The 27,582-nt window shown below is 35.6% G+C and overlaps 1 protein-coding gene across 7 annotated transcripts in view; it reads left to right on the top strand.

The window, feature by feature from the left end:
* Positions 1-3,630: 3,630 nt before the first annotated feature.
* citb (citron rho-interacting serine/threonine kinase b) overlaps positions 3,631-27,582 on the top strand; it is a 62,605-nt gene continuing 38,653 nt past the window's right edge. For 5 of the 7 annotated variants that reach the window (XM_039687077.2, XM_039687075.2, XM_039687074.2 and 2 more), the window contains exons 1-11: positions 3,631-3,934; positions 11,227-11,331; positions 11,426-11,569; positions 11,649-11,768; positions 21,022-21,192; positions 21,265-21,318; positions 21,548-21,601; positions 22,740-22,880; positions 25,165-25,290; positions 26,737-26,832; positions 27,070-27,186. In XM_039687077.2, coding sequence (XP_039543011.1) covers positions 11,426-11,569; positions 11,649-11,768; positions 21,022-21,192; positions 21,265-21,318; positions 21,548-21,601; positions 22,740-22,880; positions 25,165-25,290; positions 26,737-26,832; positions 27,070-27,186 — 1,023 coding nt within the window. In that variant the 5' untranslated portion in view covers positions 3,631-3,934; positions 11,227-11,331. The remainder of the gene's footprint in view (positions 3,935-11,226; positions 11,332-11,425; positions 11,570-11,648; positions 11,769-21,021; positions 21,193-21,264; positions 21,319-21,547; positions 21,602-22,739; positions 22,881-25,164; positions 25,291-26,736; positions 26,833-27,069; positions 27,187-27,582) is intronic. The other 2 variants (XM_039687076.2, XM_089119877.1) reach the window with 2 other exon arrangements.

The following is a 27,582-nucleotide window of genomic DNA, read 5'->3' as shown; positions in this document are numbered from 1 at the left end:
ATTTTTGTAGAAATATTACATGTAATCTGTATTTTCAATAACATTTTGTCCATTTGCTTTTTGTGTACTAACTTCAGCATTGACTTGTCCTACTTTTCCTAATGCTGAAATCTGTTCATAAGAGGCAAACAAGTTTTCATCAAGGCAAAACTGATATTCTTGTACAGTGTAGAAAACAGAAAATTATATTTGTATATAATGAATATTTCAATTGTGAAAAAAAAAAAATACATTTAAACATTTTGACCAGTGTGGCTCACTCAGTGACACAAATACTTTTTATTTTGCTGACACTGCCCAATTTTTAGACACATTAAAGGAGTAGTTCACTTTAAAAAACTTTTGCTGTTTTTCTCCATATAATGGACTTCAATGGGGTTCAAAGTTTCAAGGTCCAAATGAGAGTTTCAGTGCAGCTTCAAAGGGCTTTAAACGACACCAGACGATGAATAAGGGTCTTATCTAGCGAAACGATGGCTCATTTAAAAAAATAAGTTAAAAATGTAAGTTTTATAAGCACAAATGCTCGCCTTGCTCTGTTCTGTGATGCGCGTTCGTGACTCAAACTCGTTCATCAAAATGAACGAATCTTTTTTCGAGTCATTTCGTTCATTTCGTTTGTTGAATGAACCAATTGACTCGAAAAAAAGATTCGTTCATTTTGATGATATCCATTATATGGAGAAAATCCTGGAATGTTTTCATCAAAATCCTTAATTTCTTTTCGACTGAAGAAAGACAGACATGGACATCTTGGATGACATGGGGGTGAGTAAATTATCACCAAAAGCTTTTTTCAAAAGTGAACTACTCATTTAAAGCTGCTATTTGTAACTTTTCTTCTAAAATGAATAATTTTTTTATTGCCTGTGTGTGAGAGGGTTATAATCTCACATTACAATGATCCACTTGTAGGGTTTTGCTATTCAGTTCAATTCTATTACCACTAAAGGCCAGAATTCCTATTTCTATGTGAAGTCTCCGGGTCGGATTTTCTGCTAAATCCATCAGATGTGATCTGCATGCGCGCTCCCAAACCTTTCTTCTTTATATACAGTCTATACAACGGCACTGCAGCTGACGACATGAGTCTGATAACACCAAAACACTCCTTCCTCCAACACAACACACACTCCATATAAATATAAAAAACAAAAATATATCTGAAACACGTGAGCAAAAGTGCCAATCAAACGAACCTGAGGCGTTTTTTAAAAAAATTAAGTTTTTTTGTGTGGCGGTTTATGCGTCGGTGTGCACACTCACATCGGCGCCCTTTGTTTATTCACAAGGCGTTAAACATCGGCGAATATCATGCGTGAAATTGGTCCCAGTGTGAACAGGCCTTTAGGCTGCTAAAAATGACATATAGCACCTTTAACTAGGTTTTGACGCATGAATTAAATGTTTTTTGTGAGTACAGTAATGACATTTTGCAGGTCATGCAGTAGAGTTCTGATGTTCCAGCAAACAGTTGTGACATTTGCACTTACAGTTTAGAGAATGTTAAGACTGTTTTGCTAAATTTGCCAAAGCGTTTGAGAAAAACTAATGAACACACTCTATCTCTCTCTCTCCTCAGTCAATAAGTCATAGAATGGTGTAAAATAAGCTAGTCTTTCATTAAGAAATGTGACGGTCCTTAGATGTGAAATTGACTAGGACAACTGCAGCTTTAATGAGTTTTGGCTGAGAATGAATTCATAAAGAGTTCCCGATGGCAGTGCCAACAGCAGCTAATGAACACGTTAATTTGCACAGTCGAGTTCGTCATCAATGAAAATTATCCAGATGTAATTCGGTTAATGCCAGAAAGGCAGCTTTACTCAGATGCGGGAATCAATGCAAGGAAAACATGACACGTCTGGAAAAGATGTCGTGATGCCATTTTTAAGTTTGTCAAAAGTTGAACTTAATGGAGCTCAATGAGGCCGTCATACTAAGATCATTATACATGTCCTAGCAGATTATAAATTATCTGAATGCAATATCAATATTCATATAAATAGTGCAATCATTTTATCTAGCCTTTATCTGACTTTCTGTATAGATAGATAGATAGATAGAACAGATAAAACAGATGGATGGATGGATAGATGGATATATAGATAAATGGATAGATAGATAGATAGATAGATAGATAGATAGATAGATAGATAGATAGATAGATAGATAGAACAGAGTGATGGATAGATAGATAGATAGATAGATAGATAGATAGATAGAACAGAGTGATGGATGGATGGATAGATAGATGGATAGATAGATAGACAGAGTGATAGAACAGAGTGATGGATGGATGGATGGATGGATAGATGGATGGATAGATAGATAGATAGATAGATAGATAGATAGATAGATAGATAGATAGATAGATAGATAGATAGAGTGATAAATAGATAGACAGAGTGATAGAACAGATTGATGGATGGATGGATGGATGGATAGATAGATAGATAGACAGAGTGATAGAACAGAGTGATGGATGGATGGATGGATGGATAGATAGATAGATAGATAGATAGATAGATAGACAGAGTGATAGATAGATAGAACAGAGTGATGGATGGATGGATAGATAGATGGATAGATAGATAGACAGAGTGATAGAACAGAGTGATGGATGGATGGATGGATGGATGGATGGATGGATGGATAGATAGATAGATAGATAGATAGATAGATAGATAGATAGATAGATAGATAGATAGAGTGATAAATAGATAGACAGAGTGATAGAACAGATTGATGGATGGATGGATGGATGGATAGATAGATAGATAGACAGAGTGATAGAACAGAGTGATGGATGGATGGATGGATGGATGGATAGATAGATAGATAGATAGATAGACAGAGTGATAGATAGATAGATAGATAGATAGATAGATAGATAGATAGATAGATAGATAGATAGATAGAGTGATAGAACAGATTGATGGATGGATGGATGGATGGATAGATAGATAGATAGACAGAGTGATAGATAGATATATAGATAGATAGATAGATAGATAGAGTGATAGAACAGATTGATGGATGGATGGATGGATGGATAGATAGATAGATAGATAGACAGAGTGATAGATAGATAGATAGATAGATAGATAGATAGATAGATAGATAGATAGATAGATAGATAGATAGATAGATAGATAGACAGAGTGATAGAACAGAGTGATGGATGGATGGATGGATGGATAGATAGATAGATAGATAGATAGATAGATAGATAGATAGACAGAGTGATAGATAGATAGAACAGAGTGATGGATGGATGGATAGATAGATGGATAGATAGATAGACAGAGTGATAGAACAGAGTGATGGATGGATGGATGGATGGATGGATGGATGGATGGATGGACAGATAGATAGATAGATAGATAGATAGATAGATAGATAGATAGATAGATAGAAAGATAGATATTAATTTAAAAGAATATAAAATATGGAAATCAAATAATTTTGGGCAGAAGCAGTGAGGCACAAAATGTCTAAACTGGAATCACATGTGGGGATAAAAAATAAATATCGGTAGAGAGAGAGAGAGAGAAAGAGAGAGAGAGAGAGAGCTTCAGCAGTTTCAACAGTGAGTCAGTCTGCTTGTATTACTGTGATTATAGAGAGCTTCTGCAGTGGAGAGAGAGAGAGAGAGAGAGAGGTGTGCACGATTCACTGTCTTCTCTAGGATACAGCTCGCTTCCCTCCTCGTCTCAGTGCTTCTCTCTCTTCCCACTCAAGTGTATCTGATCCGGCTCTCCGGCACAACTCTCCGAGGATGAGTCCTCCAGAAAGCTCCAGCCACTGATGCCCGTTCCCCAGCTCATGGCTGCCCAGGACCACTCAACTCTCGTGGGCTTCCCTGGTGCGGACCTGCCCTCTCTAAAGTGGATCCTCAGCCGAACACAAGCTCAAGCGTGGCTCCTTTAGGGTGAGTATCAGTGACAGCGTTTGAGTTTGTTAACAACCACACACACACACACACACACACAGAGAGATTAAGGATGTTTGTGTGATCTTGGCTTTATTTGTGTGTGAACAATGGCATTGCAAATCAGTTTGCAGTTGAGGATCATAGATAAGTGCGACTCCTTGTTGCATATTGTCGTTTGTGACCTTACAAAAGCTGAGATTACGTCCAGGTGGCGTCTCAGATGGGTGCAGAGAGACTGTTGGTGCCAACACTGTCAGCGTGTGAACTCTGAGAGTGTGTCATGACACCCGGTCTGGAGAACGGCACCACTGCACTGATCATTAGAAATTACAGCGCAACACAACCACTCTCGCTTCGTTTCCTTCACTTATTTATACAGTAGTTCCAAAGCGCTGTACAAGAACAACAAGACAAAACATAAAAACATCCATGCTCTAATGTACTAACAAATATGATTTTAAGCGGTCCTTAAAGGAAGATTATTCCACAATCTTGGACCAGCGACAGAGAAAGCTTGATCAACCTTCATTTTGCCTTATTTTGTAATTTTGGATTTGATCAAACTACTAACACTAGTGTGGAGTGTATAAGAGCAGCGTTTGTTCTCCAGACATGAATGATTCCTCAAATCAAAGGTGTGCTGGTACTTTCAGATGCATTATATTCCCCTGCTGGAACTTAAAACAGGGGGAAAAATCCCAAAGGAGAGACTGCATAGCAATGCCACACTGGCATCGTGACAGCAGGTTTTGCACCACTCACATTTTCGTCAGCAAAATCAAATATGTATTGATTCCTGGCGGTGTAGTTCAGGTAACTGGTCTGTGCGCTGTTCAGAGACAGTATGTGGGTGTGTTGGGAAATAGAAATGCATGAGCAAAAGAGTAGCAAGAAGGTGACAGAATTGACGTATTTCTATGGAAACAGCATATCCCTTCACTTTCGTCCTCTCTCTCTCTCTCTCTCTCTCTATGCACCCCTACTGAAGACTCATAAATGTTTTTCTGCTTATAATCAAGCTCATCGGAAAATTTGATAATGTTATTTGATTGCATTTTTGGAGGGACATCCACACTCTTTGAAGAAAAGGTTCTAAATAGAACCTTAAAAGGTTCTATTAGCGCCACGTATTTGGAACCCCTAAAAGGTTCTATACAGAAGGCTTCAATAATAAGAACCCTTTAGGGTTCTTTGTAACCAGGAAAAAAGGTTCTATATGAAGAGTTCAGATGCAAAAGCCTCTAAATGCCATTTGAAATTTTCTTCTTTAATGATGATTTTTATCAAACTTGCATAACTTAAATATACAAGTTTGATAAAAATCATCATTAAAGAACAAAATTTCAAATGGCATTTAGAGGCTTTTGCATCTGAATATGCCTCTTCATATGGAACCTTTAGGGTTCATTCATTATCATTTGTTTTGTCCTTTCCGGATTCAATATTTCATTTTATTGACAAACATCAAGACCCTAAAATGTATTTATGAATGCATGTGAATGATTACAAAATTCAAGATATATATATATATATATATATATATATATATATATATATATATATATATATATATTTATATCATTTTATGTAGTTAATCAATATCACTCGAAGAGTGCCATTTCAGTTTTTCTCCTGATTAAAATGTGATATTAAGTTACTTTAATAAACAATAATTTAATTACAAATACAAAATGTTGCAGATTAATGTAATATATGAATGAATAATAGCCTATAAAGAACCTTTGTGCCAAAAGGGTTCTTTCTTGTCATTATGCTAAAAAAGGTTCTTTGGAGTTGAGTAAAGAACCCTGTGCTTTATATATAGAACCCCAAATGAACCCTTTTTTCTAAGAGTGCATTAACAAAAGAAGATGATTTTTTTTGACACTTTCTGTTTAATTCGGAATGCCCAACAAAAAAAGTTATCAATGAGATGAGCTCGGACACGCCCATAACGCATCACTTCCTGTGTTTACCTCATTCTGTTAGTGCTGAAGTCCTTTAATCCGGCTGTCGGAGATTTTAGGGGAAAAGTGTCTTTCTGTCACTCAAGCTGTTATTAAGGCACTTAAACTGTCTGAATCTCACACTGGATGGGCTCAGTTTCAGAACACATGCCGAAGCAAACAGACGAACATTTGGGACTTTAAACCTTGTTAAACAACCTACTAATATAGTATATTTAGTCAGTTTTTGCTCTCATAATCCTCAACCAGCTAACACTCCTAATAAACTTTAAATTGTCATAATCTGGATTTTCCTTTATTAGACAAAATCGACACAATATGTACTCAGAGTATGCAGAGATCAGTATTGCATGATTCTATAATTATCGATGAAGTATTTGAATAGCATTAATGATATGCAGTGATTTTAAGGACACTGTGATCCTCGTTGACGGTAATGCAGAGCTGTCTGAAAGTGTAAGTTTGACAGTGAGGCGATTTCATGCTGCAGCCTGCGGTGTGTCGTGATGCTCACGCTCACTAATCCTCGAGAGCTTTTCATCCGCTCCCAAACACACACATGCAGAGAGAGATAACTGAATATTATTTTTGAGAAATAATAATGTGATTTCTGTGAGCACTCACGCACAAGTGTTGTTCAGGTAGAGGGATTGGTGTGGTCGTGACTGCAGCTCGGACGGCATCTAGTCGACTGTTATCTTTACAAACAGAAAGTGTCACTTTATTTGTGTGAATGAACTCAGTGATACCTGATGCATGTATGACGTGCATGTTTGTGCATCTATTTATCTGTCACAAGTGCGTCCGGTTAAAATTTAAGCGTTCACTCAAAACTGTTTGTTTTATTTATTTATTTATTTTAATTGGTGCATAATTTATTACTGTATTTATTAAATTTGGTTCATTATTTATTTATTTTAATTTGTTCATTTTATTTATTTATTTTGTTAATTGTATTAAATGTATTATTTTATTTTAATTTGTTCAATTTATTTATTATTGTTTTGTTTATTTTATAGAATTTATTTACTTTAATGTGTTCATTATAGTGCTGTCAAATCGATTAATCGCAATTTATTTATTTATTTAGCGTCTTCTAATATTTATTTATTTGAATTTGTTCATTATAGTTCTGTCAAATCGATTAATCGCAATTCATTAATTCATAATTTTATTTTATAGAATTAATTTAATTTAATGTCTTCATTATAGAGCTGTCAAATCGATTAATCACAATTATTTATTTAATCATTTTTTATTTTGTAATATTTATTTATTTGAATGTGTTCATTATAGTTCTGTCAAATCGATTAATCGCAATTATTATTCTTTTATTTTGTAATATTTATTTATTTGAATGTGTTCATTATAGTTCTGTCAAATCGATTAATCGCAATTATTTTTTAAATTTTATTTTGTAATATTTATTTATTTGAATGTGTTCATTATAGTGCTGTCAAATCAGTTAATCATATTTATTTATATAATTATTTTTTATTTTGTAATATTTATTCATTTGAATATGTTCATTATAGTTCTGTCAAATCGATTAATAAAAATTAATTAATTATTAATTTTATAAAATTAATTTAATTTTATGTTCATTATAGTTCATTACAGTGCAGTCAAATCGATTAATCACAATTATTTAATTATTTATTTATTTTATTTTATGATATTTATTTATTTGAATGTGTTCATTATAGTTCTGTCAAATCAATTAATTGCAATTATTGGTTTTAATTTATAAAATTAAATTTAATGTGTTATATAAACACAGCCTTTTAGATGCCATTAATCATGATTAATCGATTTGACAGCACTCAGCACTATAATTTTGAGTTTGTTTTATTTTATTGAATTTATTTATTTTCATTTGGTAATTTTTTTTTAATTTAATTAGTTCTTGCCATATCAAAAAATGGCAGTCAAGACCTGTTGTACAGATATTGAACATGTCAATATGATGACTGACCTCATCTGTCAATCAGACGAACTCTTGTTCACGTTGATTTTCAATGATGTAACAAATCGGTGAGTTAATATTCATTCTTGCCTTCGGCATGTCATTGTGTCAGAACTTTAAGAAATATTCTGCTTTGAGAACGGTTCCTTCGGTCAGAGTTTCTTGTTTAGTTTCCTGTTTCTTTCCAGCTGAATTTCTCTTATTCTCCCTCCCCAAGAGATCAGTGTTAGCCGAGAGATCAGAATAATTAAAATATGTCTCCTCTTGAAACACTGTTGATTTTCTACATACTAAATTATGCATCCAGCTGGCTAATCATATTTTTGCATGACCATTTGCATGCTCCGGTTATGTAATGTTTTATGGTGGATGCCGATTGTTAATTTTGAGGAGAAAATCACGAAATACATGTTCACCTCTCATCATATATGTGATAATCTCTGATCACAGATTAGTTTTCAAATGAAAATTTCAGGATTCATATTCATATTTGAAATCATCAAAGTTCTTTTTGAATGTAGTTTAATTCATAGTTAATAGTGTGCATCTCATTGTTAATGTGGTTCCTCTGCTAGACACCTAGAACACACACTTAAACACCAGCTGATTCACAGAAAAGTGAAGAGAAAAGCCTTTGAGACACACAGATACACACAGTGACATTTTTAGACTTTAGTAAAAACTGATGGTGCAATAGTTTAATCTCATAAATAACACCTGAAACACTCATTGGATGTGCAGTGTGTGTATTTATAACACCTGTAGTCACGGGTTTGAGTCTGTGAAACCGAGTCATGGGACTTTCAGCAGGTTTTACATGTTTGGTGTGTGTGTGGTGATGATCCTTCAGGCTGCACGTTTCTGCGAATGTGAACATGAGTTCATACTGCTGCTTTGGGTTTGGAAAACCATTCCATAAGCATCTTTTGGGTTTTCTGTGTGTGTGTTTTGTAATCTATAAGCCTCCTAACGCTGAATTGTAAAGCTTCAGGCTACTGAAAGAAAAGCGAGAGAGAGTGAGAGAGAGAGAAGGAATGATATGGAGGAGTAGAGATGCCTGTGCTTTTATTAGGAGCTTCTTTTCTTCTGTCGTTCATTTTTTCTCTCCATCTCCAAGGATGCCAAGTCGAGAGTGGCAGTTAGAAACAGTCTGTGCATATCTAATATGATTGGGCTTGTTAAAAATAGACCGCACTATACACTCTGTGCTGAGCTCATGTGCACGTACAGCACACAGGATTCGGAAAGCAAAATGGCAGTAAGGATTTCGGTATTTGTTCTCGTTCTAGAAACCAGAGAGCGTTTGATTTGATGAAAAGGTCAAGATGATCAGTGCAAGACGATTATTATTATTATTTTTGTTTAGTTTTATGTCAGAGAAATGTTGTTCATGAACTCTTCCCTGTGCCGCTTGTTCTACATGTACTGCTGTTCAAAAGTTTGTGGTCAATATATATTTTTGAGAGAATCTCTTCTGCTCACCGAGGCTGCATTTTCTTTCCACAAATACTGTAAAAACAGTAATATTGTTAAATATTATTACAATTTCAAATAACTGTTTTCTATGTGAATATGTTTTAAAATGTAATTTATTCCTGTGATCAAAGCTGTATTTCCAGCATCATTACTCCAGTCTTCAGTGTTGCATTATCCTTCAGAAATCACTCTAATATGATGATTTGCTGCTCAAGAAACATTTCTGATTATTATCAATTTTGAAAACAGTTGTGCTGCTTAATAGCGGAAACTATGAATCTTTGATTAATAGAAAGTTCAGAAGAACAGCATTTTAATGTAATGCATCCTTGTTGAGTAAAAGATGTTTCTTTAAAAAAAGAAATCTTACTGACCGCAAACTTTTAAACGGTAATGTACACTCACCTAAAGGATCATTGGGAACATCACACTAATACTGTGTTTGACCCGCTTTCACCTTAATTCTACGTGGCATTGATTCAACAAGCATTCTTTAGAAATGTTGGCCCATATTGATAGGATAGCATCTTGCAGTTGATGGAGATTTGTGGGATGCACATCTCCTGTTCCAGCACATCCCAAAGATGCTCTATTGGGTTGAGATCTGGTGACTGTGGGGGCCATTTTAGTACAGTCAACTCACTGTCATGTTCAAGAAACCAGTTTGAAATGATTGGAGCTTTGTGACATGGTGCATTATCCTGCTGGAAGTAGCCATCAGAGGATGGGGACATGGTGGCCATAAAGTGGTGGACATGGTCAGAAACAATGCTCAGGTAGGCCGTGGCATTTAAACCATGCCCAATTGGCACTAAAGGGCCTAAAGTGTGCCAAGAAAACCATTACACCACCACCATCAGCCTGCACAGTGGGAACAAGGCATGATGGATCCATGATCTCATTCTGTTTACGCCAAATTCTGACTCTACTCAACAGAAATCGAGACTCATCAGACCAGGCGATATTTTCCAGTCTTTTTGGTGAGCTCTTGCAAATTGTCGCCTCTTTTTCCTATTTGTAGTGGAGATGAGTGGTACCCGGTGGGGTCTTCTGCTGTTGTAGCCCATCCGCCTCAAGGTTGTGTGTGTTGTGTCTTTGCTGCATACCTCGGTTGCAACGAGTGGTTATTTCAGTCAAAGTTGCTCTTCTATTGGCCCATTCTCCTCTGACCTCTCGCATTAACAAGGCATTTCCGCCCACAGGACTGCCGCACACTGGATGTTGTTCCCTTTTCACTCCATTCTTTATAAACCCTAGAAATGGTTGTGTGTGAAAATCCCAGTAACTGAGCAGATTGTGAAATACTCAGACACCAACAACCATGCCACGCTCAAAATTGCTGAAATCACCTTTTCCTGACATTCAGTTTGGAGTTCAGGAGATTGTCTTGACCAGGACCACACCCCTAAATGCATTGAAGCAACTGCCATGTGATTGGTTGATTTAGATTATTGCATTAAAGAGAAATTGAACAGGTGTTCCTAATGATCCTTTTGGTGAGTGTATATTAATGATTCCTAAAATTGTGCAGTTTGATGATCTAGTTTGATGATAAAATAAGTGGAAATGAAATGTGTCCTGGCATAATATTTCCCTCTTACTCTGATTTGCCTTTAGTTCTCTGTTTTTGGAATCAAATCATGTGCAATATTATAATTGCAGTGTTTAATTATTTATTGTTTGTACTGCTTCTGAGGTTTGTGCAGAAGAGTTTAATCAATTTAAAAATCTCCTGGCTTTATTAGAGCTTATACAAGCTTTTTTTTTTTGTTTAGTTTACTATACGAGCAGAAGTTTCAGTTATTTGTTTTGGTATTATTAAAGTGCAAATATGGTTTCTTGTTGCTTTTCTCACCTTCTCCCTTTTTTATTTCTTCTAGTTTATTCAGACCTCGTCTTTCAGCTTTACCATCTCACCGAGAACAAGACCTTTAGAGCCGAAGCTTTCAGACTGCTAGAGGAAGCGAGGACAATCATATATAAAGGTACGTCTGCAGCACTGCACAGTGAAGTCTTATTTTATTTTATGGATAATTCAATCCCTCAGGCGTGTGCATATTGTCCTTGTTGTTTTGGAAGATGGAACAGGAGATTTCAAAAGTGCAGCGCAAGATGTCGGACCTGGAGTCAGTTTTGCAGCAGAAAGACGTGGAGCTTCAGGCTTCAGAAACCCAGAGGACCATTTTAGAACAAGACCTGGCCACCTACATCACAGAGTGCAGTGTGGGTATATTGTCCAGATGTGGAAATGTGCCGTGTTCTGAATTGCACTAATTCATTTGTGTTTGTGTGTGCATTTCAGAGTTTGAAGCGCAGTTTGGAGCAGGCCCGCATGGAGGTGTCGCAGGAGGATGATAAAGCTCTGCAGCTGCTGCACGATATACGGGAACAGAGCAACAAACTGCAGGAAATCAAAGAACAGGTTCGGATTTGATGCACATTTTCATTTCAGCTGATGAATTATGGGTGTATCTTCAGTTAAAGGAGTAGTTCACTTTAAAAAAAAACTTTTGCTGATAATTTACTCACCCCCATGTCATCCAAGATGTCCACGTCTTTCTTTCTTCAGTCGAAAAGAAATTAAGGTTTTTGATGAAAACATTCCATATAATGGACTTCAATGGGGTCCAAACAGTTCAAAGTCCAAATGAGAGTTTCAGTGCAGCTTCAAAGGGCTTTAAATGACACCAGACAATGAATAAGGGTCTTATCTAGCGAAACGAGCGCTCATTTAAAATAAATAAAAAAGTTTACGTTTTATAAGCACAAACGCTCGCCTTGCTCTGTTCTGTGATGCACGTTCATGACTCTCCTGTTCCTGACTCTCTTTTTTTGATTCATTTCGTTCGTTGAATCAACCAAATGACTCGATAGATTTTTGAGTCGAATTGAATCAGAATTGCATCAAATTCAAGCTTGTGAATCGAAATTGAATTGAAATGTGAAATGCGTGTCAACCTACTTCTAAAGCATGTATTAATCTTAAAGTTAGTTTCAACATTTGCTATTAAAAATTTAAAAGGTGTATTTGTTAATATTAATTAATGGTCCTAATTAAAGGGACTGCAGATGAAAAATGGGAAAACATGAAAAACTCTGGCATTTTGACAGAAATGCTTATTAATATGCACCGTCCCTGCAGTAAATATTTTTTAAGCTAACATTTACAATTTTAGTTAATGCATTATCTAATGTTAAATGCTGGGAACTCATTGTAAAGTATTATCGACTTGTTTTTGGAGAGTTTTAGACTTGCAATCGCTGTAAATGTCAGAAGCATAACACAAACACACATTACAAACAAAACAGTTTTTTGTTTAGTTTTAAAAATGACTATAAAAATGTCGTTTGTAAATTAAATGTAAAGCTTCAAATGACTCCTGCATGCTGCTGTACTGGATGCATGGAGAAATAAGAGATGCAATATTATATAGAGTGTGGAGGTGTTCGATTTTAGATCTGGTTTCTATGTGTGTGTCTGAATGTTAAGTCTTATGTCTCATTGACATAACCAGAGAGGTTTATTGAAAGTTTTTGTGTGTGCATCGTGGTTCATTTCTAAATGTCTATATTGGAGAATTTGTTTAACACAGGGGGGAATCATTCTCAGATTTCTCAGATTATTTTATTATTATATTATATTTACTTCTGCTTGTTTGAGCCCTGCTGATGCTACAAATGAACTCTGTCCGTCTCGGGTTCTGAAACACTATCTGAAATGGCGATTGGCACTTATAGCCATGAGTAAAGTGATGTAGGACTGAAGAATGAGATGTGACGGTAAGAACATGATAGAAAAACAGCCTGCTTTCTGCCGCTTCTCGCACGTCTCCCCCAGAGCCAGACTCCATCGCACTGCGGTTGCCATGGAGACAAAAATGGTACCTAGCAGTGAAGGATGTTGCAGATGCAGTGGAAATCGTGACATGCTGGCAAAGGTCTCGAATTAGCAGCAATCAGACTTTAAATGAAGTGTTCACTTCTCGTTTTATCCTATAGATTTGATCAAACTGTTAGTTCGGCTCTGCAGGACTTTGCTACTAGTTTGATGCTTTCAAACTCTGCCGCATAGTCTAAATGTCCTGTTTTCAGTATGCATTATTAATGTGTAACTCAGTCTGTTTATGGACTTAAATTGTTGAAACATATGTGAACTTGCAATGTAAAAACATTTAAATAGCTAAATAGCATACGTTTTAGACATAATATTTACAGTTACTCTGGCAACAAAATATTTCCAAATAAAGTCAAAGCAGGAACAACTGCCTTTTCTCTGAGCATTGTGTTTCTTTTATCTGCATGTTTGAACGAATCAGTTGAGTGAATGATTCGAATACTCCCTCTTAAAAAGTGACTGGTCATTCCTAAATGAATCAGTAGGTTTGAACGAATCAGTTGCGTGAATGATTTATTAAATGAATCTCTCTTAAAAACTGTCACTTGTGTTCTTCTTTAATAAATCTTTGTTTAAATAAATCAGTTGAGTGAATGATTCGAATACTCCCTCTTAAAAAGTGACTGGTCATTCCTAAATTAATCAGTAGGTTTGAACGAATCAGTTGCGTGAATGATTTATTAAATGAATCTCTCTTAAAAACTGTCACTTGTGTTCTTCTTTAATAAATCTTTGTTTAAATGAATCAGTTGAGTGAATGATTCGAATACTCCCTCTTAAAAAATCACTTGTCATTCCTTAATGAGTCGGTACTTTTGAACAAATCAGTTGAGTGAATGATTCGAATACTCCCTCTTAAAAAATCACTTGTCATTCCTTAATGAGTCGGTACTTTTCAACGAATCAGTTGAGTGAATGATTCAAATGACTCTCTCTTGAAGACAGTCATTTGTGTCGTTCTTTAATAAATCTGTATGTTTATATGAATCAGTTGAGTGAATGATTCGAATACTCCCTCTTAAAAAGTCACTTGTCATTCCTTAATGAGTCGGTACTTTTCAACGAATCAGTTGAGTGAATGATTCAAATGACTCTCTCTTGAAGACAGTCATTTGTGTCGTTCTTTAATAAATCTGTATGTTTATATGAATCAGTTGAGTAAATGATTCGAATACTCCCTCTTAAAAAGTCACTTGTCATTCCTTAATGAGTCGGTACTTTTGAACAAATCAGTTGAGTGAATGATTCGAATACTCCCTCTTAAAAAGTCACTTGTCATTTCTTAATGATTTGGTACGTTTGAACGAATCAGTTGAGTGAATGATTTATTTAATGAATCTCTCTTAAAAATAGTTACTTGTGTCGTTCTTTAATAAATCTGTATGTTTGAATGAATCAGCTGAGTGAATCATTCGAATACTCCCTCTTAAAAAGTTACTTGTCATTCCTTAATGAATCGTCACATTTGAACGAATCAGTTGAGTGAATGATTCTCTCTTGACTCTCTCTTAAAGACCGTCACTTGCAGAATGTAACTTGTAAGAATGATTCACTTAAAAATCCCCACCACTAATTCAGACTGTATTTACAGCCCATCTTATACTGATGGCATGTATAGTTTTGCCTGATTTGATTTGAGCATTGGCAATTCTTGGAATAGTAGTAGTTCCTGGTAGTAGTTATTTTTTAGCTTTTAAACAAAGTTTGTAATTTTGTGATTCATCTTAATAATTTAACATCTGGTTTTGGTTAAGTTTTTTTTTTATTGAAGAGTGTTTTTAAACACCTATGGGGGCGAAATGACTTTTAGGCTCTCTCGTGCTTAAAAAATACATAGAATAAAAAATAAAGTGGCACAGAAAGGTTTTTTTTTTTTTTTTCAGTTTCATGAATATACTAAGTTCCTTTGGTTTGTTAAGCTCAGAGGGAACCGGCCCATTAAGCTGTCATTTCAGAGAGCTGCTTTTAAAGGGTGATTTCCAGTTCAGATGGAAGTTTTAATGGCTGACAGATTTATTTCTGCTTTTAGTTTTTTGGCATTTAGTGGACTTACTCATTGCTTTGAATAATGTAAATACAGTCTAAAAAAACTTATAATGTTTATTTACAGCATTCCTTTTCTTGGAGTCATGAATTAAAGCGATTATTCAAGTTGAACTCATTTCAATTCTAGTTCATCTTAAACTAAACTCTTATTCTATTGTATTTTTCTTCAAGGTATAAACCTCGTCTCGGATTTTTCTCTTGAAAATAAATCGACGTTAATGAGCCAAATTTTAAGACATTGTCAAGATGTCTGTTGTTAAACTCTTGAAGAGACGCATGTGAGAGTATGTGGTGATTTTCAATGCCCGATTAATGATATCTAAAGTGCTGTAATTCTGAATTGTTGAAAATATAAACATTTACAAAGAAAAATTAGAAAAGCGTGAGTTTTAATCAAAAGCTTTCCATTTAATCTGATTGGACAATTGAGTTATTCAGGAGATCTCATTTGTAATTTTTCTTTGTGATGGATGGATCTTTTTTAGTGCTTGCAACTAATGCATATGTTTTGATTCCAGCACAAAATGGTATAGTCACAATTTGTGCAATTAGCTCACTATTGATAATTAAGCAGTCACATTAGCATAGAGGACTGACAGAAGGAGATTGTGTTGACTCACTCTGAGCTGATTTTTTTAATATTATGAATTTCATTTGGGAGGCAATTTCACAAAATGTCAAGCACCTCTTTTCTGTTGTTTCTGGTGAATAATTATAATCTTCATTATGATAATATAAAGAAAAAATCCCAAACATGCTCTTCTATATCTGTTTTTGTGCACTTGGCGGCTTTTCCTCTCCACATTCACAATATAGCACAGCCTCAAGTGCCTTATTGCTTTTGTTACATGCATTGTACAAATATAAGTGACAACAGCAAAGTTAATAGTTGGTCTTAAGGGCTTTTAACTTGAAATGGTTAACCCTGGGTCATTATTTTAGCCCAGGGTAAACGCAATCCTGGATTATTTAGCACATTGACCATAAAAAAACCCTGGGTTAATATTCTTATTTGCAACTGTAACTGAATGGACTTTTCAGACTATTAAAGGTATAAGAATTAAATGATTTCTTTCTTTTTTACTTAATTTGTCCCCTCAAACCTGTGTCCGAAATCACCCCCAAACCCTCATTCACTATTTCCTATAAAACTCCACTAATTTAGTCCACTTGATGGAGTGAAACAGAGAAACACTTGGAGAGCAGCAGCTTTCGTTTCTGCTCTGACAGCCGCAAGACCAGAAATGTTGAGAGAAAATTGTGCTTGGTACATTTTTCATCTTCAAACTAAACTTGGGTCTCCTCCTGCCAACAAAGTTTTAAACCCGTCTGTCTAGTGCGCTTCCCATAATGTTCACGCATACTGTAGGCGGAGAGTAGGCTTCTTTTGTGGCCGTTGGACCACATGACCACACTCTTAGCTCGATTGCTATGTCTGAGGTAAAACACGCCCCCTCATTAGCATACATGGCAATAAATGTTTAAATAAATCTATAAATAAATAAATGTAGATGTAAATGCATGTATGCATAAATAAAAGTGGAAATAAATAAATGCATGCACCGGCGCGTGGCCGGTGGCGTGATTAGTGATGAGCGACACCCGTGAGACGCACCGGTCTCGTATCTCTCACGGAGGAGCGAGAATTTTCTTAGCAATGTTAAAACGCACATCAACCGATCACTTGTTTAGCGTTCATGTAAACACTACATTCAGATTCACCAATCGGAATGAATTCAGTTAGATTGAAACAAAAGCATGAATAAATATATATATATATAAAAATAAATAAATGTGGGAAAATATACAATTATACATAAATAGGGAAATGAAAGTATAAATAGTCTTTATTTTTGTTTTGTTTTTTACATTTCTTCCCATATTAATTTATTAATTTTTTTGTGATCAACTCTTTATTGTCTTTAGAAACAAAGATAAAACAAACATCTACAAAAAAAAAAATGAAAGACAGGGAAGGGGGAACAACAGACACATCAAGAAATGTACAGTATGACAGAACATAACATAAGAAAAAAAATTATATATATATACATGTATATATATATATATATATATATATATATATATATAAAGCAAAATAAAATAAGAAATCTTTATACAATCATTCCTTTATATAATCCAAAAGTTTTGAAGAAAAACATAGGTACTGGGTTTAGCCTTGTTAATTCGTGCTGTTGTACATTCACAAGTCACTATTTTGTGGAGGCTATGAATCCAATATGTTAATTTATTAATTTTTATAGGTTTGGTCTGCCATACTTGAGACCAGGGGAGTGAGGTTTACACACAGCTATTACTGGCCTACGTTACATTAACCCCCTTTCTATATTAGAATTGTGAAACGTCCCTTCCCCATGGTTTAACATCCTTTACAATGTTTAATAAACAGAGGCAGTTACTGATTGTATCCTCTATGCTTGTCATGCCGGATTTCCTTTTCCCCTCAAGTTAGCTCAAGGCTTCCATTTATCGTAAAATACCGTAAGACATCTCGTTAGGCGATTATGGCTTCGTAAGGCATGTGGTTTGTGACCTGTAGCTAATGGCTGATGAAACGGCCAGAGCCGATCGGTCTCGGACTGGCACACTCACTGCATTCGCCCACTCTCTGCCCTTTCACCCACTCAGCACACTTATGGATCCACTTCTCCGCTCCGCTTTTCATGTGCTGGTCTCTCTCTGTGATCACATGGTCGGTTACTCAGACTGATTTCATCTCCTCTCTGCCTCATGTTCTCACAAGGTCCTCTAATTCGCCTGTTTTATTTGATTACAGTTCAAAATTACCATTTTGCTCAAAACTGTTAACGTAGTACTTGACTGCAATCCTTTGTTAAATTTCTTTTCCTTTTTCTGAATTTCATCTTACTTATTGGCAATAAAAATATCAGCATCTGCAGGGCCGGATTAATCATTAGGGCAACTGGGCAACTTGCCCAGGGGCCCACGACATCTAAGGGGCCCTGGACACCAGTGGCAATCGGGAGAGTCGGGAGTTTCCCCGGTGGGCCGGTAGTGTTTCGAGGCCGCGAGGGACTGTTTGATAAAACGGAACGTATGTTTGCACTAAGTGCCTGTCTTTTATGAAAAAAGGCGCCAGTCACGTCACAGCTGCAGTGGCGTAGGTCGTAGCGCGCAAAGCGCGTGAATCAGGTTTTGTTGCGCTCGACGCAAGTTCGAATCCGCCTTTTGCCGAAGTCTCTTCTCCCTTTTCCCAGCACATATGAGATGTAAAATGTATAACCTAACATAGGTCTCTAGTAGTGATGGGCGGATCGATCCTGAAGTATCGATCCTCACATAAAAATATTAGGGGTGTCACGATTTCGATATTAAATCGAAATTGATCGAAATTAATTCAATGGTATCGGAATCGAAATAAAAAATGGTATCGTCGATACTGCCACGCCCCATGTCGCGTCCATGATGGAAAGTTCAGATCGTTTTACTGACTCTATTGTTCAATCTCGTTCATCAAAATTAACTAAACTTTTTTTCTAGTCATTTCAGGGGCTTTAAATGTTATACTATTAAGTTATGTTACTTGTTTTTGTTATATTTTAAATTTGGCAATGGTGTAGTGTACATTGTGAACAAATTTATATTGCATAATGCATAAATGTGTAGTCTAAAAATTGCATAGCAATCTGCGCTTTACATTTTTTACATTTTTTTTTTTTAAATCGAGAATCGAATTGAATCGTGACCTTAGAATCGATAACTTAATCGAATCGAGGATTTGGAGAATCGTGACACCCCTAAAAAATATCGATCCAAATGTGTATTTTTTTAACCAGTAATTTTTTTTATTAATTTAGCATGCGAATCAGTCCGGAAAATAAGCTTCTAAGTGGAAAAATAAGCGAATGTTAGCGGGTAATTGTGTAGGATAGAACCTTTCCTGCTAGTCATCTGTATACAAGACGAAACCAATCAATCACAGAGAGCGTTCGATGCTGGTGCTTCGCTGAGCTCACAGGCCCAGTGTGTTTGGGAAACGAAGCCTTGCTTAGATGACAGAGAAACAATCGAGTTATTTCGCAATAAACAAACCAAAACTGTACATAACGGTTTAAAATGTTGATGTCAGTAAGATCTTTTTTATGAAATTAACATTGTTATTCAACGAGGATCGATGCATTAAATTGATCAAAAGTGAAAGTCAAGGGTTTTACACTGTTAAAAAAAATCTACTTCATATAAATGCTGTTCTTTCAACTTTGTTCATCAAATAATTCTGCATAAAATGTATCATGGTTTCCAACAAAATATGAAACAGTTTTCAACATTGATAATAATAATAAGAAATGTTTCCTGAGTAGCAAATCAGCATATTAAAATGAATTATCATCATGACTGGAGTAACGATGCATAAATTGCAGTTTACTATGGCATAGAAAACAGATAGCCTATGTTAAATTGTGAAATTGTAATATTGTAAAATTAAGTGACTGTTTTGTAAAAGTCACTGACTAATTAAAGGGGAGCTGAGAGCACAAATCACAAAATAGCTATTTAGGCCTAGTAGTCATGGAAACGTGTTCAGATTTAACAAGAAAAAAGTACCGGTATCGATATCGGCGATACTGGCCCTGAATTCACTTGGTATCGGATCGATACAGAAATTTGCAGTATCGCCCATCACTAGTCTCTAGCGTTATATTTTGCCAACAAACTAAAATCGAAAACATGATATGGATTTTTGCCTTTATAAAAGAGCACAAGACTTTAAGAATAGGCATCCTGTTAGTGCTGGGTGAATTAAAGAAAAGAGTGCACTTTGCTCACGCGATCAGGATGGTCATCTGGTGTTTTCTCCTAAATACAAGCTAAAGGGTTTATTTCTTGCAAGTGAAGAAATAAGGACAAAAGTATTTTAATTTTCCTATATTAGTGTAATGCAGACTTTGAAATATTAATTTTCATTTATATAGTACATTTATAAGCTTTATGGATTTTACGTCATAGGAATAATTATATAAATCATTATTACATTATTATAATAATTGTTTGGGATCCTGAAACACCATTGATAATGTAATGTAGACTGAGACTCAACTTAAAAGATGTTTGAGCCCTGTTTATTGTCCTGGTACAAATCAATGCGTTTTCTTTGTTCAACGAGCAGTTCATGGCTTGAAGCTCTTAATTTTGATCTCTCAGAGAGCACGAGATTGATGCATTTAACCATAAAATGTAAAACCCCCCGAACCCCCCTAGAGGAACAGTAAATCAGTAAAACTGTAAATGCTAAATTAAGGGTCCACCCAACATACTTTTACATATTCCTATAGGAAAGAACAACCATTTATGAACTTTACTCCAGAATAGTTCAACAAAGTTAAGTCAGTAAAACTGTAAATGTCGTATTAAAATGTCCAAAACATACATTTGGCCTGCTTAAGAGGGGTAGGCCCTCTGAACTCTTAATCCAGCCCTGAGCATCTGCACCAAATTGCATATCTTTGCTCAATTTCAGTGTCAGGTTTTTTATAGTGGCAAACGGTTCATTAGATTATCAAAATGTTCTTCACATTAAGAAAAAATGGTGATGCCTGAAAGGATCTTTGGGGAACCGAAAAATGGTTCAGAGAAAATCTCCTTTATTTTTTAAGAGTGTGTGCTAAATAATAGACGCATTGTTTCTGTTCTTTCTGATAGACATGGACACAGAGAAACTAAAGTGCTATTTTAACCATTAATGACCCTGCAGGAGTACCACGCTCAGCTGGAGGAAATGCGAGTGTCTATTCGTCAGCTGGAAGAGAACCTGTCCGCTGCCCGCCGTCGCAGTGACCTGTACGAATCTGAGCTGAAAGAGTCTCGTCAGACCAGCGAGGAGCTCAAGAGGAAGGCTGTGGAATACCAGCAGAAGATTCAGAAGGTTTGTTCAAGTTCAAAACAGCTGATGCACGCCAGACGAAGTTTGATCAGTGTATATTCTTCTGTTTTTTAGGCTAAAGAACAAGGCAAAGCTGAGATGGAGGAGCTTCTGACCAAATTACAGAAGGTACATCTAGTCCCACATCACCAATAACAACTCATTATTTCCAGTTAACTTTTGCAGACAAACTGTTGAGAAGACCAACATACAGTATTTGATTTGTTACTAGTGTAACCAACAATATAGCACGAACCAGAATTAACCAGTCTGGCCCTGAAATTCATGCTTTTTTTTTATCAAATTGCTAATGCAGCTGTTTTTGTATTTAAGCTTCTTTTTTTTGTAAATGTCTCAGACCAATGCAGAGCAACAAGCAAAGACGGAAGAACTCCAGGAGAAGCTTGCCAAGGTACCTTGAACATGTATTTATAAATTCAGCCCTGCTTGAAGATCTGAAACATTTGTTTGGTTTGTTTTAAATTAATATTCAGGTATATGGTATGGTCAACCATTCTTTCCTATTTTCTGATTAATATTAAGTAGGGCTGTCAGTTTAACGCGTTATTAACGGCATTAAAACCTATTTTAACGGCGTTGGTTGTTTTATCGCGCGATTAACGGTCTTTTTGTCCTAGCAAACTTTGTAGTTCTCACATGCTCTTGCAACAGGACGCGGCGGCATGCGTCCTGATCCATTTCAGCGTCTCCCGCTCGTCATCCACTCAAAGCCGGCTCGCAAGCCGAAACGTGTGTTTGCGGCGTGCCTTTTGTTTTGTTTACGGTCTAGATCCGCTTGCGCTTTGGTCGAAGAAGCAACAAAACGTCTTCGCTCGGCGCAATCCATTGAAATGAAGGGGTTTCAGAGCGCTGCGCGAGGACATTTTGTGCCGCACACACTCGTTTCGGCTTGCGAGCCGGCCAAATAGTAACGTTACGTTTTGAGTGGATGACGAGCGCGAGACGCCGAAATGGATGCCCTAAAATTCTGAATGGAAAGTTTACTTTTAAAAAGTTGCCATATTGTCCCATTGACAAGATCAAGTGATCTGTGTTTTGTCGTTGTGAACTGAGCGATCATCATCGCAGCACGTCCAGTCTGAAACACCACTTGATGATTGCCATCAAGCAAACACACACACACTGAGATTATGCGAATTCTCCGCCCCCTCGCCAATATTAGGGCCTCGTCAGTATTTCTCTCACCCTTTTATTGATAGACAGTGTTACATTGTGTGAGAGATTATTTATATACGTATATGTTAGTGTGAAATTGAACACTATTCCAATGTTATTTTCAATAATAATTTTTCCACTTTTCCATAGTGATAAGAGCATTAAAATGAGAAAAAAATAATGTAACAAAAAGAAATCAAGAGACATTTAGAATAGAGAAAAATGTCCGATTAATCGCGAGTTAACTATGACATTAATGCGATTAATCGCGATTAAATATTTTAGTTTGACAGCACTAATATTAAGTTAACCTAAATGTTTTTACTGTAGCTTTTTTAGAACACGTTTGACCTGGCATCTTCCTTGTCTTCCAGGCCGTGAAGGCGAGCACCGAAGCCACGGATCTCCTGCAGAACGTACGTCATGCTAAAGAGCGTCTGGAGCGAGACCTGGAGCGTCTGCAGACTAAAGAGGACTCCACCGACAGCCTGCGCAGACGCCTGCGAGAGACTGAGGTCACAGCAACTCCCGCCACCTCGTTTTCACCATCTTCAAATATCATGATTATCACTGGATTAGATTCAACTTTGTTTTTATTACACTGAGAGGATGAGTAGGAAACAATACCTGTAGGTCAAATATCAGAGAGTGATGCTAGTAGGTTATGGGTTTGATTCACAGTTGCACAATACCCCCTAATATGGATCTAAAACCCTTAATAAATTCCTATATTCATAACAAATGAGATCTATAAACCATGAACAAACTCAGTCCCAAAGTTGGGAGAAGTTTCTATAATTTTTTTAAATCGATGGGACCAGATTATTTATACCAGTTGCTGAATAGTCCCTTCCAGAATGACACACGAGTCTTTAATACTTAGTGAAGAAATTCATCCAACAACATTTATCCCTGTTGCATGAGTTATTAGTTTTTAACCCTCAGAGAAACGTTTTATTTACTTAACAAACTCAAACCAAATACAGTTTTAAGTCCCGTTTACACCAAGAGTGAGAAGTGTTCACACCAGTGGATAATATCATTCTTTTTATGCTAAGCATGAGTTTGTCGTCTTGAAATGCTCTAGCTCTTTAAAGCAAGATGGATTCTGATTGGCTGTCAATGTTTTTATCATTCATCAGCTGGAAAATAATCGTCCTGATATGGAAGCTTGTTTCCACCACAGAATGAAAAATGAAAAAGGTAATTGCGACTTTTTATCTCACAATTCTGACTTTTTTTCTCAGAATTGCAAGTTTACATCTCGTAATTATGACTTTATTTCTCAGAATTTCGCAATATAAAGTCAGAATTGTGAGATATAAAGTCGCAATTGCAGGTTATAAAGTCAGAATTGCGTGATATAAAGTCGCAATCGCAGGTTATAAAGTCAGAATTGCGAGATATAAAGTCAGAATTGCGAGATAAAGTCAAAATTGCGAGATATAAAGTCAGAATTGTGTGATATAAAGTCTCAATTGCGAGATATTAAGTCAGAATTGATTGATATAAAGTTGAAATAGTGTGTTATAAAGTCAGAATTGTGAGATCTGAACTATTCTGAGGGGAAAAAGTTAGTATATTTTTCCTTAGAGTTGGCCTAAGTCGCATATAAGTCGCAATTGCGAGTTTCTATCTCACAATTCTGAGAAAAGATGTCAGAATTTCGAGATATAAACTCACAATTATGTGTTAAAGTCAGAACTGTGAGATGTAAACTCGCAATTGTGAGAAAAAAAAGTCAAAATTGTGAGATAAAAAGACTCAATTCTGTCTTTTTTCTCGCATTTGCGACTTTATTTCTCAGAAATGTGACTTTATATGTCGCAATTGCAAGATAAAAAGTCGCCATTATTATTATTTTTTTTATTCAGTGGCGGAAACAAGCTTCCATATCGTGAAAGTAATTCCTACGATATAGTTGTGGTATGAACTCTGCTATTCTTTTATATTTTAAATGATTGAACAATCGTCATCACTATAGTTTAACTATACAGGTGAAACTCGAAGAATAAGTATATTGTGCAAAAGTTCATGTATTTCAGTCATTCAAATTAAAAGGTGAAACTAATATATTTAGTATATATAACTTTATACATATGTATGATTATACTTTGACATTTCAATCCTTTTTTTTTAATTGAGTTAATATTATATTCTAATTTTCTGAGATTTGGAATTTGGGGTTTTCATAAGCTGTAACCCATAATCATCAAAATTATAACTTTTGCAAGATATTCTAATGTTCGAGTTTCACCTGTTTTCATCATTGGTGTGAACAACGGGCCTTTAGAGTTTTTAGCAAAAATAGATTTTAAAAATCAGATATAGGTCCATACATATTTGACAATAGCCACAGAAGATGGCATGGCGCTAACAAACATACAAACAAACATTTTCAGGGATGAAAAAAAAAATAATGTAGATCTTGAATGCAATCCTTGTCGCTTTGGAATGCAAAAATATAAAAACTCAATTCACCCATTGCAATCCATTGTTGCTGATGTTTAGCCTCAATATTTTGATGTAAATTTCCATTTTATCAATGGAACTAAATATTGTTAATATCTAAACGACCAAATTCTGATCTACTGTAACTATTAAATGTGATTTTGTTAATGCAACTTGAACTTAATGTATTTATGTTAATTCGGTGATGCCAAGTAATGTTTTTGACCAATTCATTTAGTTGTTTTCACACATAGCACTTTTTTTCAGTATGAGCTGCCATGCTCACATGGCAATCATCAATATGAGATATTTATTATTGGGTTTTTTTTCTTTGGATGGATGAAACAGGATGGCAGGAAAACCCTGGAGAACCAGGTGAAGAGACTGGAGATTGTGGAACGGAGAGAAACTAAACTGAAAGAAGACATTCAGACCAAGTCACAGCAGATCCAACAGATGGCCGATAAAATCATGGTAAGACTGAGACTCGAGCGAGTGCTGAACTCCTGCTGATTTACACATACTGTATCTAAAACACACACACAAACAAACAGGTAAACACTGGAGCGATTAGGACGCCACATGTCGATGAGATGGAGGTGTCGTGCTTGCAGCAAAGCTACTTAATTAAGACGCGCAACACTCATTAGTCACGCGCGATACACCTCCTCAAACACTCGCGGTTGCGTTAAACACACACTTTCTGCCTTTATTCGTTTTTCTTTAACCTGCTTAGCCTGGCAGTTACACTGCTGCTTTTCCTCAGCTCCCAGCATGCTCTCTGGCCCTGTCATGGCTCCAAAAGTGACAGATTGCAGGAGTGGATCATTCTCAGTCTTTGGCCATGATCATGTGTGTCACAATGACGATGTGTTTTAAACCTGATGATTGATACTGTGCATTATTGATTTAGTCCCGATTAAATAGGGCTTAGAAATGAAATGCCACATTTTAAGTTCATCTGGAAACCAGTTACTAAAACTATTTTTATATCGTTTTCATTCATTGAAATAAAGCTGACATAATAAAAATATGAATATTAGATGGAAAAACTTCAACTGAAATAAATAAGTACTACAAAATAGCAAAAATAATTTTTTTTTTTTTTGCAAAGGTTCAATAAATTGTTCAATTAAAATAAAAATAGATTCTGACTATTATTTCATGTCATGCACTGTTACATAAAAGCATATGCTACTTTGTCCATCTAATCTTGAAAATAAATATGAATAAAAACGTAAAAATTACATGGAAAATATCAGCTTAATTTATTTATTTATTTATATTTTGACTGTTTTGATTGTGTTTTGTTGACGTTTTGTTCCTTTTTTGTTGTTTTTGTTTTCTTGCTTGTGGAAAAATAACGAAAATAAAGAATATATATATAAAAAAGGAAAATATCAGCTTAAAAAACTGAAATAAGTTTAAGTACTAAAACGACTTAAACTGAAATAAACACGTTAAAGTACTAAAATTAGCCTACTTAAACTGAAATACAATTAAATTACAGCTAAACTATACATATACTCTATATATATTTTAAATAAAATAAAAATGACAAACACGTAACAAAATTACTAAAATGGGAAATATTTTATATTATTTTAAGTTATGTAATAAAAATTAAAATAACAAAATTACTAAAAATATAAAATAAATGCTAATTGAAAATTTTAATAAATGCTATGATAGTAATACAAAAAAAAAAAACACTGCTGTAGACCCGTTGTTAACAATTTAAAAAGCATCTATTGGTTTTCCTACGCATCAGCATTGACCAAGATTACTTGGACTCTCCCACTTTTCTTTTTATTTCTTCTTTTAGGAGAAACATTTTAGACAAGGCAATGCTCACAGTAGATGAATCATAATGAGACTCGTGAGCAATAAAATGCTCCTCTGTTGTCTGTCTGTTCACAGGAACTGGAAGAGAACTTGCGTGACACGCAGGCAACAGCTCAGCGAATGGAAGCACACCTGGAACAGAAGGAAAGGCTTTACGAAGACAAGATCAAGGTCGGCCCCACACACTGACAAATATGAGTGATGTTTCACAGAGTCAACAGAGCGGTTTACCTCCATCGTGGCGTTTGCACAGGACTAATACTCCAGCTTTAGAGCGCGTTATTAAATTCAAAACTGACTCATGTTTGTCTTTGGATTCAGATTAAGCTTTTAAAGGCCTCATTTTGAAGATAGTCTCTGTTCATTTGTCAGGCGTACAGTAATAACCCAGTGCTGTGTGTTTTGTAGGTGTTAGAGACTCAGATGAAGGCTGATTTGGCTGAAAAGGAATTGCTGGAGTCCAAGCAGAGCGCTTTTGAGGAGGAGGCTCGCGAGCGGGGAAAAGTGATCAGTGACCAGACAGCGGTACCACACGTTATTTTGCTTTTCCTGAGAGTTGAGTGTATTTGAGTTGGGGAATGACAAAGTGTGACACATTAACACTGATCCTTATGCAAGACGGTCATTCTAAGTGAGCGCTTTCCTTCTAGTAAATCTTTCTTTACATGAAAGCATTCGCAAAATACTTTAAAAAATGTCTGTAGTTGGTAGAAAAAACAGTAAAATGTATTGTTTTTAATATTTGAAAATATATATTTTTTTATTTCTAGAGCAAACGTCACAAAGTGCTTTACATCTAAATTTATAAAAGATAACAAAACAAGAGTGACAGACATTAAAAACACACCATCAGATAAAATTAAATGATATTAAATAAATTTAATGCAGCGTTTTACCATCTGCCTGTTTGTAATCTTACAG

This window comes from Pimephales promelas, chromosome 14 (genome assembly GCF_988280905.1).
Source record: "Pimephales promelas chromosome 14, fPimPro1.hap1.1, whole genome shotgun sequence".
In the NCBI taxonomy this organism is placed as follows: domain Eukaryota; kingdom Metazoa; phylum Chordata; class Actinopteri; order Cypriniformes; family Leuciscidae; genus Pimephales; species Pimephales promelas.
The sequence above is the reverse complement of the archived record's forward strand: the minus strand, read 5'-3'. Positions and strand labels throughout refer to the sequence as shown.